The sequence below is a fragment of the Felis catus genome, chromosome D1 (assembly GCF_018350175.1).
Source record: "Felis catus isolate Fca126 chromosome D1, F.catus_Fca126_mat1.0, whole genome shotgun sequence".
In the NCBI taxonomy this organism is placed as follows: domain Eukaryota; kingdom Metazoa; phylum Chordata; class Mammalia; order Carnivora; family Felidae; genus Felis; species Felis catus.
This window is the reverse complement of record NC_058377.1, coordinates 61,206,300-61,219,313: the sequence shown is the minus strand read 5'-3', so window position 1 is coordinate 61,219,313 and position 13,014 is coordinate 61,206,300. Positions and strand designations below refer to the sequence as shown.

General features: G+C 36.8%; 1 protein-coding gene across 1 annotated transcript; it reads left to right on the top strand.

The window, feature by feature from the left end:
* Positions 1-1,523: 1,523 nt before the first annotated feature.
* LOC101085493 (olfactory receptor 52M1-like) lies at positions 1,524-4,543 on the top strand. Its single transcript, XM_045038822.1, has one exon. The coding sequence runs from the start codon at positions 2,121-2,123 to the stop codon at positions 3,063-3,065; it is 945 nt and encodes a 314-aa protein (XP_044894757.1). The 5' UTR covers positions 1,524-2,120; the 3' UTR covers positions 3,066-4,543.
* The last annotated feature ends 8,471 nt before the right edge of the window (positions 4,544-13,014 follow it).

The following is a 13,014-nucleotide window of genomic DNA, read 5'->3' as shown; positions in this document are numbered from 1 at the left end:
CAATTTACCAATCCAGTAAATGACTGCTCTGCGTGTATCATAATATGGTTTTCTGGATGAATAAATGAGACCACACAAGAAGGGTCCATCTCTACAGTGAACTGATACAAGTCTGAAACATTGAGTATGGGAAGGTAGTGAATGACATTAAGGTTAAGAAATATGTTGTTCGTGTGTGTGTATGTGTGTGTGTGTATGATCCTTATCAATATATTTTTCTTCAGAAGAATATATGTCTCTAAAGGGTATATGATAGGAAAAAACAATAGGAAAAAAATGACATTGTAATATACTATGCTTCTTGTTGGCCACATATGGATTGTGGTAAATGACATCTGGAAGGCATGGAATATATTATTCTCATTAAAGAAACAATCCCAAAGATGGACATATCATGCTATCATTAAGATATTTTCCAAGCGATGTCACACTCTTACCACATGCAGTCCTACAAATTTCTAGTTGTCCAAATTTAATATGTAACTCTGAAAGCTTGATTGTCTGGATTATGACTTTCTTCCTCTTAAATCAGGAGAGAAGAGATAATTTATTTCTATCCCATAAATCACTTATGAGTGTGGTTTGTGCAGTCTCCTGCCTAAAACAAGAATCCCTACAATAACTCCCCAAAAGTTTCACAAGATTTCTGCTTGCTTACTTATAGTCATGGAAAGTCCACTCACTGGAGAGAAATACTGACTGAGAAATTCGAGTGGAAAATTTCAAACTCTTGAACCCTCCAATATAGTTTCTGATTACTACTGTTAGGGAAGCTCAAAATGGCTTTGGAGGGAAGTTCTGCATCCTGAGGAGTAATATACTGCATTATTCACCTTGGGGAATCTGAAGAATACTCTTTCTTAGACTCCAACTTATCAGTAGGCATAGATACACTGTTTAAATATTAACTGCACTTACCATATTTGACACTGGATTTGACACTTGTAAAAGAATAAATATGTTACAGATGTAATTTTTAGACAGGTACTAATAAGAAGGAGTAGAAAGGAAAGACAAAATACTGTGTAGTAAATGATATGGAGAACTACAATGAGCAATAGATGAAAATATACCAAGACAGGTTATCTACAACATATAATTGATGCAAAATTAGATCTTTTGCAGAAATTTCTGAAAGAATAAAATGAAGCAGAGAATTTTAGAATATCTTCAAAATAATTGTTTATGCAATTGATCTTTTTCTAAAATGGGCAGAGGAAAAGTGAAGACGCAGAGAAGCTATTAATGTAGAGAAATTGTCCCTCACCTCCTACCATTTTCTCCTTTGACTTATGAGTGTGTTGGGACACACTGATATTTTTGTCCATTTCTGTTTGTTCCTGTTTTTCGTGCTTTAATATCTCAGGCTCTGAAGGCTTGAGCTCTGTCATTCAGACGATCAACTTATATATGGCATTCCTTTTTTATTTTTTTTAAACATTTTTTATTTATGTTTGAGAGGCAGAGAGAGAGAGGATGGGTGGGGGAAGGACAGAGAGAGAGGGAGACTCAGAATCTGAAGCAGGCTCCAGGCTCTCAGCTGTCAACGCAGAGCCCAACACAGGGCTCAAACCCATGAACCGTGAGATCATGACCTGAGCTAAAGTTAGATGTGTAACCAACTGAACCACCCAGGTGCCCCTATATATGGCATTCTTGTCACCCACACATGCTAGTCATTGTTTATCATATTATGATGTTTTCCTTGTAGAGTGTAACCTCCATGAGAATAAATCTGATCTGTGAATTACTTTATTCCCAGTGCCTGGAACATGGTTTGTCACACAGTCACTGCTTACTGAACAGTTGTTGAATTAAGTACAATTGAATAGACAGGGAATGTTTTTACGGAGTTAAGGTGATTTATTTGCCCTTGTGATAATATGAAATGATACATGAATTATCTTTCTGTATTTTCAAACACAGTATTTTATGTGATGTTGCAAATATGGTTACTTTGGTCCTAGTGAATTGAAATACACCTGGTTATGAATTTGAACTGTTTTTAACATAAGGGTCTTCTTGAACTGAATCTTCATGTTTTCAGCATCTGGTAATGATCATCTATCATAGCAGCTTCATCTTCAGAAGTAGTGACAGAAAGCAAAGGGAAAAGCGTCATGCCTCCTCTCAACACCTCTCGTCCCTCTCCTATCACCTTCTTGCTGATGGGCATCCCAGGACTAGAGCACCTGCATGTCTGGATTGGGATTCCCTTCTGCTCCATGTATGTGGTGGCTGTGGTGGGGAATGTGACCATCCTGGCCGTGGTGAAGGCAGAGCGGAGTCTCCATGAGCCTATGTTCTTCTTTTTGTGCATGCTCTCCGTCACTGACCTGGTCCTCTCCACATCTACACTGCCCCGCATGCTTTGTCTTTTCTGGCTTGGAGCCCATGACATTACATTTGATGCTTGCCTGACCCAAATGTTCTTCATCCATAGCTTTACCACCATGGAATCGGGTTTTTTCCTGGCCATGGCCATTGACCGTTACGTGGCCATTTGTCATCCACTGCACCACACTACCATTCTCACCCATGCGCGCATCACCATGATGGGTATTATTGTGGTGATTCGGGGCGTAGCCTTCTTTTCTCCACATCCCATCCTGCTCAGGCAGCTGCCCTACTGCAGAACACGAACCATTGCCCACACCTACTGTGAGTTCATGGCTGTGGTGAAGCTGGCATGTGTGGACACAGGAGCCACCACACGTTATAGCCTCAGTGTGGCTTCTATCATTGGCTCATGTGATGCCATTCTCACTGCTGTATCCTATGCCTTCATCCTGCGCTCTGTATTCCGCCTGCCATCCCGAGAAGCTAGCTTTAAGGCTCTGGGCACATGTGGATCACATGTCTGTGTTATTCTTGTCTTCTATTCCACAGCTGGTTTTTCCATTTTCACTCACCGTTTTGGGAAAAATGTGCCTGCACATGTCCATATATTTATTGCAAATATGTACCTTTTGGTGCCCCCTTTTCTCAACCCCATTGTGTATGGAGTAAGGACTAAGAAAATACAGGAGCATGTTCTTAGAGCACTAAAGGTCAAAGTTGTCTGATTTTAGCTTGATCAATAGAAGAGATGGCTCAAGATATATAGAAATACCTAGAAATCATCTATATATAGAAATATATAGAGATGATGTAGGGAAAATAATTAACTGTTCTTATTCCCACAGGCTGAATTGCATTTACCACCTGAAAGTTGTTATTTATCATATGTCTAGAATTTCTAAGAATATTAACTCAGCAAATTATTTTACCTTTTTTATTTAATAAATATTGGTGATGAATTTGTTCATCTCATTCTGAATATGTACTTTTCAGAGGGAGTTATAATACAGAATGAACAGTAGGTACAAGGAGAAACAAACCTATGAAGATACTTAGGAAAAAAAAAAGGAAGAGGTCTCTGAGATCTATATGCTGAATTTTATAGAGTAGTAAGCAAAATAATATTGAGGCATATATATAGCTGTGATTTTTAAAAACAGGTAATAAATGTTGTACCTCTAGTCAAATTATATCAAATTAATGTCTCAAGGTACATGAATAGACTAATAATGCACAAAGACTTAAAAATGTAAGTAAGAAGAAATGATCACCCAGTCAAGGAAAACAAAAATATAAAAATAAAAATTAAATTCAGAAACGTGTTTGTGTGAAAATACCAACATTGGTATTAGGGCTTCTATGGTTTCTAGAGCAATTTTGATAGAGGCACGGGGTACTTCATATGCTGGATTCTACTGACTGCTAAAGTATAGTTCCATATATTTTAAATTTGATTGGTAGTAGTTATAATAAACCACCAGGCTACCATGTATATTCAGTTTTCCCTATTGATTAGTTGACTTTGAACTTAATATCAAGACCCAGAATGTGAAATCTGTTATTAACAAATTTAAATATTTCCCCCTTTTATTACCCCAATATCTAAGACTATCTTCTTTTCTTGTTCATTTTCCTCAGCTTTCACTATATGTTTCTCATCTTTTAAAAATATTATTTAAAAACTAGCAGCCGTCTGAAAAGGGGAGTGATATTTGTGCTGTGAAACTTTTTCTCACTCCTTATGTCTTTATCCTACGAACTTAACATCCATAGCTAGGCACAAAGACTAACATCTCTGCATTCACTAACACTCCATATGTAATTTAACTATAAGTAGAGTGTACATTTTTCTGTTTTGGAAAACTGCATACATTTGGCATTATTCCTTTGACATCATGGATGCAGGACTAGAAGTTTGAGGGCTAGTGTAATACATTTAATTTGGACATGGCAGGTTTGAGATTCACGTGGAATATTGAATTGTATATGTCCTAAGGGAGAAGGTCTTAGTTAAGGTAAATATTCACATGTTTTGAACATATAAGTGTGGTGGTCTGGCCAATTACGAGTAAATTCACTCAAGCAGCAGTTGCAGGATGAAGAAAACAGACAATCTGAAAACATGCTGAAATTTTCGCTTCCATGCCCATTCACCTACATTTGCCTAAGACATTCTTTTATTTATTTATTTATTTATTTATTTATTTATTTATGGGACAGAGAGAGACAGAGCATGAACGGGGGAGGGGCAGAGAGAGAGGGAGACACAGAATCGGAAACAGGCTCCAGGCTCCGAGCCATCAGCCCAGAGCCTGACGCGGGGCTGGAACTCACGGACCGCGAGATCGTGACCTGGCTGAAGTCGGACGCTTAACCGACTGCGCCACCCAGGCGCCCCGTAAGACATTCTTAATTTACAGCTGTTGTTCCAGGTTAATTATCAAGGGTGCCCTTTTCCAGTCTTTTCTCTTTCTTCTCAGATAATGTGTGTTCACTCTGTCATTAAGACACCAATGACTTGTTACATTTTTAACAAATTTTAGACTGTTGCATTTGTAATGTATGAATTCATTTTTTGAGTGTAAAAATACAGTGAAATTGGCCGATCTTAAGTGGACAGTTAGATAAGTTTTAACAAATGTACGGCCTGTGTAACCCACCCCACAATCATAGTAGAAGACATTTTCATCACCCCCCAAAAGTGCCCCTTCTCTTCTATCTTGAAAGTGTACTGTTGGGAAAATGTATTGTTTATATAATAGAAGTACTTGTCCTACCTCTGTCGGTAGGAAATCAATGACTCAAGTTACAATTTTAAAGTTTTAGACTATTGCATTTAGTATGTTTATAGGCTGGAAAATCTGGTAGTGGGGGTTCTGAATATACTTTTTCCAATGATATTGTCCATGTCCATAATTTCTGTATGTGCTTGTTATACATGTGGATGAAACTATTATTTTCATGAATCTGATGCTGAGAGATTCTCCCCATGTGATTCTCAAGCCCAAATCTTGGTTGTATCAGGTATTTTCCATGGCGAGGACACTAGACTAAGAGGATCAGAGGTCCCTGGAAGGGACCTGTCGTTAGAAGTCATGTGCCGGTTGCCATGTATTCCATGAGATATTATCTATTCTACTGCCATCCTGTATCCCTTCCCCCCACAGGATAACAGGTGGGCAGGCAGCTGGCTATTCTTTCAGCTCTCTGACACCTGAGTGTACTCCAGGAAGAAGACACAACCAGGTGCATGGACAGGAGCACAAGTTCCTGGCACTGTTATTTTATTTGTGTGTAGTAGTCACTCAGTGCTTCCAATAGAAAGGCAGGGAAGATGATTTTTGTAGATGAGAGATTCTGTAAGGATGGTAGTCTCAGGAACTGCCCTGGAGGTTGGCCTAAGATATATATCAGCAGTGTACCTTACAGGAGAGCTGTTGTGATCCTTGGCGTGGGCTGCTGCTGCTGCCTTTTTTTTTTTTTAAATATTTATTTTTGAGAAAGATAGAAACAGAGTGTGAGCAGGGGAGGGGTGGAGAGAGTGGAGACACAGAATGTGAAGCAGCTGGAGGCTCCCAGCTGTCAGCTATCAGCTCAGAGCCGTACATGGGGCTCGAACTCACGAACTGTGAGATCGTCGCCTGAGCCAAAGTCAGACACTTAACTGACTGAACTACCCAGACGCCCCTGGCCTGGACTTCTTAAGATGGCAGCAAACTGATTGAGCCTGTTATACCAGAAGTTCTGCTTCCACTTCCCTTAAAGTTGATCATAATTTCACAGAATTTTTAAAAATGTTTATTAATTTATTTTGAGAGAGAGAGAGAGAGAGAGCATGAACAAGCAGGGGAGAGGGGCAGAGGGAGAGTGAGAGAGAGGGAGAGAGATTGAGATCCCTAAGCAGGCTTCCCGCTCAGCACAAAGACTGACATGGGGCTCGATCTCACAAACTGTGAAATCACGACCTGAGCCGAAATCAAGAGTCCCAGGCTTAACTGACTGAACCACCCAGATACCCTCAATTTCACAGGATTGATTTGACCCATTATACCAAAAGTCCTATATATCTACTTCCCTTAAAGTTGATCATAATTTCACAGATCACATTCCAAGTAAATTTAGGAGATATTTTTAATCTTAGATTCGTAAGTTTTACATTTATAATATATGTGTCAACCAATTGCTTTCCAGATAACACAGTGGTTAAGTTTCCTACTCAGGAAACATTTCTAATAATTAATGTGTTTTTGAATCAAAATTTGCCACTATGGGTATGAGATTTCACCATATCTGATTTCATCATGGAATCAACAGGAGAAAAGGATAACAGAAAAAGAGGCATTTGTGAACATCATGCGGTGAATTCAGAGAAGGGAGGAGAAAGAAATTCCGTGGTGACTTTCCATTATAAAGAAACTGGGGACATGTTTGAGGCTTTACTAATTGCACAGTCTTTGGCGTTAATTTTTAAGAGAACTGATTTGTATAATTCATGTACAGGTTTTTTATGTCAGTTTGTGCCACAGAACTTAAGAAATGTTTTGCCTCCAGAATAGGGTATCCTTTGGATATTCTTAGTTTGGAGACAAATTATAAAATGAAAGAAAAAAAAGAGAAAGAAAATTATGGTGATGAACTAAAAATCTACAAACAGATTTTCCTTTCAGTTAGAATAGTCTTTTCAAAGTAACTAACAGTAGGGTCTTAATATTAAAGGAAGATGTTGCATGTGGCATTATATTGACCTTATATGATATAGATTATTTTAATATTTTCACAATGACAATGACTATATTTTTGTGATTATATAATTGAAATATTTTTATATTAAAAAATTAAACAACAGAGGTGCCTGGGTGGCTCAGTAAGTTAAGCATCTGACTCTTGACTTCGGTTCAGGTCGTGATCTCATGGTTCTTGAGATTGAGCCCTGTGTTGGGCTCTGCGCTGATAGTGCGGAGCCTGCTTAAGATTCTCTCTCTCCCTCTCTCTCTGCCTCTCTCATTCTCAAATTTAAAAACAAATTTAAAAAAAAAGCAACCAAAGGAAAAAGGAAGAAAATAAAAATACTGTTCTCTCTCTCTCTCTCTCACACACACACACACACACAAAACCCCCCAAAACCCAAAAAACAACTCACGATGGGTATTTTGTGAGTCTTTATTTAAAGACTTTAAAGATGTTTCTCTATATTGTAGTGTCATCCTAACCTCTGAGAAAAGACTCTAAATTATCCTTGTCTTATTTGAAGAATCTTTGTCTCCGCTATAGTATGTAAACTAGTCTGAAGCCTTTCCTCTGGAAAATGATTTAATGTGCTCATCAAACAAAATCAAGGAAATTCCAACTTTAGTAATACAAAAACCTAGGAGAAATTATTTTTTTGTGTGTGAATTACTTCTGAAGTCTGCAAATTCAAAATTGGCCATCAGTATGTTTTAGTTTCCATGGAGACTAGTAACAAATATTAGAAAACATAATTACTAAATTAATAGAGGATAACCAGGATGACAAAAATAATAAATCTAGAAAATGCAAAAAGGAGCAGAAAATTTACCTGACAACTTAAAATACAAAAAAAAAAAAATAGCAAAGCAAAACCAATTATCTAAACAATTAATGTCAATGCAAAAGACTATAGTTAAAAATCAGTTTAAAAATAATCATCTACTGTATAAAAGTAGTACAAAGAGCATACAGAGATGTTGAAGTAAAAGAATGGGGGAACCTAATACCATACAGATTTTTTTAAAGAAAGGAAAATATTTTTTTTCAGATCATAATTAACATTTAACTCAGTACAGATCTTCATTGATATTTGCTCAAATTTATTCAAAACAATTTTGGAAGCGTAAGTTCCAAAATGTTTCATTGGTCACAAATCTCAAATAGGCCCCATACATGAAACCTGCCATTTAAAAAATTTCACTTTTAATGTTTAACAATGTATATTTATTACTTAGACCATGTTTTAAATAATGTACCCTTTTTTGTTTTATATACTTAAAATGCACAACTTGGTTATTTTGTGTATGTGTATATTTTGTGAAGTAATTGCTACAAACTTATTAACATATCCATCACTTCACATAGTTTCCTCTCTTTTGTATGTGGTGAGAATACTTGGGATCTATCCTTTTAGCACATTTCAAGTTTACAGTACAGCTATCCATAGTCCTTACACTATACATTAGACTCAGAATGTATCTACTTTCCATAACTGAAATTTTGTACCCCTTGGCTGACATCTCTCCATTTTCCTTTCCCCTCAGCCCCTAGTAACCGCTGTTCTCTGCTTCCATTTTATTTTTTTAACTTTATTGAGGAATTATTGACAAATATAGTTGTATATATTTAAAAGTGTGTAACATGGTGATTTGGTATACACACATCCAACACATCACATAACTAATGTGTGTGTGTGTGTGTGTGTGTGTGTGTGTGTGTCTGTGGTCATCCTGAGTGGGTCTTAATATCTACTCTAAATAATTTTCAAGTCTACAATACCATGGTATTAGCTACAGTCACCTGCAGTACATCAGATCCTCCGAACTTATTTTTCTTAGCTGAAAATTTGTACCCTTTGACCTACAGCGCCCCATCCCCCCACTCTACTTCTGGAAGTCACCATCCTGTTCTCTGTTTCTATGAAGTCAGCTTTTTCTTTACTTAGATTCCACTTGTAAGTGAGATCATACAGTATTTGTCTTTCTGAAACCTTCCCTTTTGTTCTCATGAAAAGCATCCTGATACTATAAATGGATTTCCTTATTTTCAGTGCAAATAAGTAAAAATGTTAATGTTGTAACATTCCTGTTCTAAACAGGAACTTACAATTCTTATTTGCATCAATCATTCAGAAGAGAGATGTGGCAACCTTTTTAGATTGCAATCAAATTTCTGAGAGAAGCATTGTTTTTCTAACAGATGACATTCTCATTACTATTTGATATATCAGCTGATATCAGTCAACATGGCTCACCAATAAGCTGATGAGTACATTTCACAGTTATTCCAGAATCGTACAATAAAGTATTTCACAGTATTTAACACATGAAATTGCTGTCTGAATCTCTGAAGACTTTTGTACAAAAAACAATTGCTTGTAAAAATGTCATTAGTAACAGAATTAGTATTTGGGTTGATCACATTACTAGATATGACAGTGGCTGTTTGATAATGAAAGAAATTCAAGTAACCAAAATTCAGGAAATTTTAAAACCTATATGCAACTAATAATTACTACAAAACATTAAAACATTCAAAAAAACATTAAAACATTAATACAGTTGTGGAAATAAACAAATGAGAACAAGCAGATACTGTTTTTTGAGTTTGCTGTAGCAATAGTACTGGTCATCACTCTTTGCCTTTTGCAGAGATTCAAAGACTGTCAGAAGAGTGGGAAGTTTGAAGGTAATAACATGCAAGGCCTGAGGTATGTTCTGAGTGATGGTTGTCAATATGTGGAAATTGGTAGTGGGCTCACTAAAGGTGAGCTTCTTGATTGATTTAGTTAACACATTTGTAGTGGGTCCTGTGTTGGAAGTGGAGACAAAAAAAATAAGCAGTTGGCAGTTGTTGACCAAGTCCTGACCATTTTGGATTAATTGCTGTAGAGGTTGTGGATGAGCTTTCTGGACTTCCCACATGGGTCAGAGTTCATTGTCACAGAAGTCCTAGCCAATTTCCAGTTGTTCACTCTCATAGGGGAAGAATTATAAGAAGATATAAGCAAATTTAATCATAATTTTGAGATTTTTAAATGATCTCTTTCATTAAATTATGAAACAATAAGAAAGATACAGATAAAGATTTAAACAACATGATTAACAACTAGACTTAATGGATATATAGATCATTATAAATTTTTTTTTTCAATGTTTATTTATTTTTGGGACAGAGAGAGACAGAGCATGAACGGGGGAGGGGCAGAGAGAGAGGGAGACACAGAATCGGAAACAGGCTCCAGGCTCTGAGCCCTCAGCCCAGAGCCCGACGCGGGGCTCGAACTCACGGACCGCGAGATCGTGACCTGGCTGAAGTCGGACGCTTAACCGACTGCGCCACCCAGGCGCCCCTATAGATCATTATATATCATAACAAAGACTATATATATTATCTTTCCAAGCGCACAAGATATTTACAGAAATTAACTATATACTGTGTCATGCATTCAACAAATGTCAACCAATTGAAATCCTGCATGTATGCATGTATGCATGTATGTATGTATATATTGGTGGGAGAGGGAGGAGTATGTGTGACTGCCTTTTTCCCCTTTGTAAACAGAGACAAGTTTTTCCCACATCCCTTGATCCCTTGCCTATGGGCTGTCCAGTAGTTTTTGTAGGACAATTGACCTGAATCTTACCACATCTTTCTAGATTAAATACTAAACAGAGGACAGAAGGTTGTTGCACTTATTATTTACTATGAGGTTATATGATAAGAAATTTATCTTGTTTAGGTCTCTGCTACAGAACACCCTGTATGTATATTCAGGGTAAAATTGATGAAGGTGATCATATTCACCAGGATAAGATCACAAGAAAGGAAAGGGAGTTTAGACCCCATGTAAGAGTCCGATCCTGGATTTTACACTGGGTAAATCAGAAAGTGATGGTTTGAAGAAGATGAATATTATCAATGGGTTGTTGAACATACAGTACTGGAGGGAACAAGCTGGGAAGTTATAAGGTTACAAGTGATGAACGGATGACTTGAGTTTGAGATTATTAATATGAGATTATGAAAGATTCAGGTTTATTGGTAATAAAACCTAGACTATGGAATGTGGGGTACTATGTGCAACAGGATAGAGAATAAGACCTTTAGAGGAGAAGAGATCAAGAAATTGAAAAACCAGGTTATTAGCAACTACAATCTCCAAGGAAGATGCGAAGTTCAATAATTCAGATATGGGGCACACATTATCAGGCAGAAAATGCTGAAAATAATGGCACCTTCTTTATAAGGTTGTGACTGTGTTTGTGTGAGTGAGTGTGTACGTGCCTATAAAGAGAGATTATCACACTTATGAAGAATTTAGCAAAATTCCTGGTATATCATAAGCACTTGATGAATGTTTTAATTGTGATGATTACAATCACAATGATGATGTTGTAATTGTTTTCCGGAAAGGGTGTTAACCTAGAATTTTCCTAAGGCATTTTAAATTATTCATTTTCTCCTTTCATTCATTCATTCATTCATTCATGGATTGACTCACTCATTCAACAACATTTTAATATATCAATGGCACACAACAAGACATAATTTCCTTTCCCTAAGTCCAGAGGCATCACTGTATGAGGTCAGTGTCCCCAGGGTTATATGACTGGCATCACTGCCTACTAAACCCCTAGACTGTCATAATATTGGTTTAATAAATATTTACTAATGTGATAAATGAGAGAGTAGAAGAATACAGGTGGAATAGAAATGTAACAAACATAACTTGATTTAAAAAAAAGTCCAATGTTACTCTATCTGTAACCTTAAAATTAGCAGGAAATGAGAAGACATGATGTGAGAAATGGAGAGAATGTTAGAGGCAGAAGCAAAAACATGAAACAGAATCTTAAAGTAGACATTTTAAAAATGTCTAGGTTGGCTGAGACGTAAGAAAACTCAAAGATGAGCCCTTTAGCAGAAGGTAATGCCAAAGGGCTAGTAGGGACCAGATTATAAAGGCATTTGCTAGTTCTATTGGATGTTATCAGTTGTAATCTAGGCCCCTTACTGCTTTGCATAGGAAAGAATATAAACCTTAATTCAAGCATACTTCATTTTCAAACCTTAGTGATAGAGTAGTTAAGTAAATGAAACGTGGAGCCAGAGATATCTGGATTCAGATCCTGATATTACTCCTTATTAGCTATAAATTTTTACAGAAAATATTTAATCTGTCAGTCTCTCTGTTTCCTCATATAGTTAGTGATCATATTCTATTTCCAGAAGTTTTGGAAGTTCAGTGGGAGAAGGGATTTTAAGCACTAAGCCTAGGGTCTAGAAAATGATGATCTCTCAGTGCATAAACATAATCCTTTCCCTTGATTCTATGGTTTTATAATATTTTTTCCTGATAAATTCTGCAAATATATTCCATGTCAAAGCACTCAGCAGACCTTTGGGAAATAATGATGTTTCTATTTCTTATCTTAAGGGATAGTAAATAATGGTTGTTATACCTATAAGGAATTTAGTTCTTGTAGTTGGGGAAAAGGCCCTGTGTCCCAGAGGACCACTGATTTCCCTGCCATCTACACTCTTTAATCCAGTGGAATTTAGACGTGGATGTAATGATAGCTCATGTTCACTGAGCACACTTCTTAGCATGTACTCCCTGTAGAAACTGACTCTCTGGATGACTCCCAGCTTTTGATTTGGGTGAGTTAAGATAGAGATACAAGACAGAGAAGGAGAGGAGAGGGCTACATTCAAACATCTGCATTTATAGAATTATGAGATCGTCAAAAAGGTAATTTATTCATCTCTTCAAATACACTTAGTAAAGCTCAGAATAAAGATCATAGACATGTAATATACTTAGAAGGTAGAATGGACCTTTTTTCTCCATAACTGATAAAAATATAGGTTAATTAGCTCTGAAGTATAGAGAGCACAAGGTCATATATACCCCAAATTAGAATTAATATAGCAATAAAGCTG

What these genes read in the sequence shown, in the direction of transcription:
- LOC101085493 (XM_045038822.1), top strand. Translation starts at nt 2,121, where the DNA reads ATGCCTCCTCTCAACACCTCTCGTCCCTCTCCTATCACCTTCTTGCTG.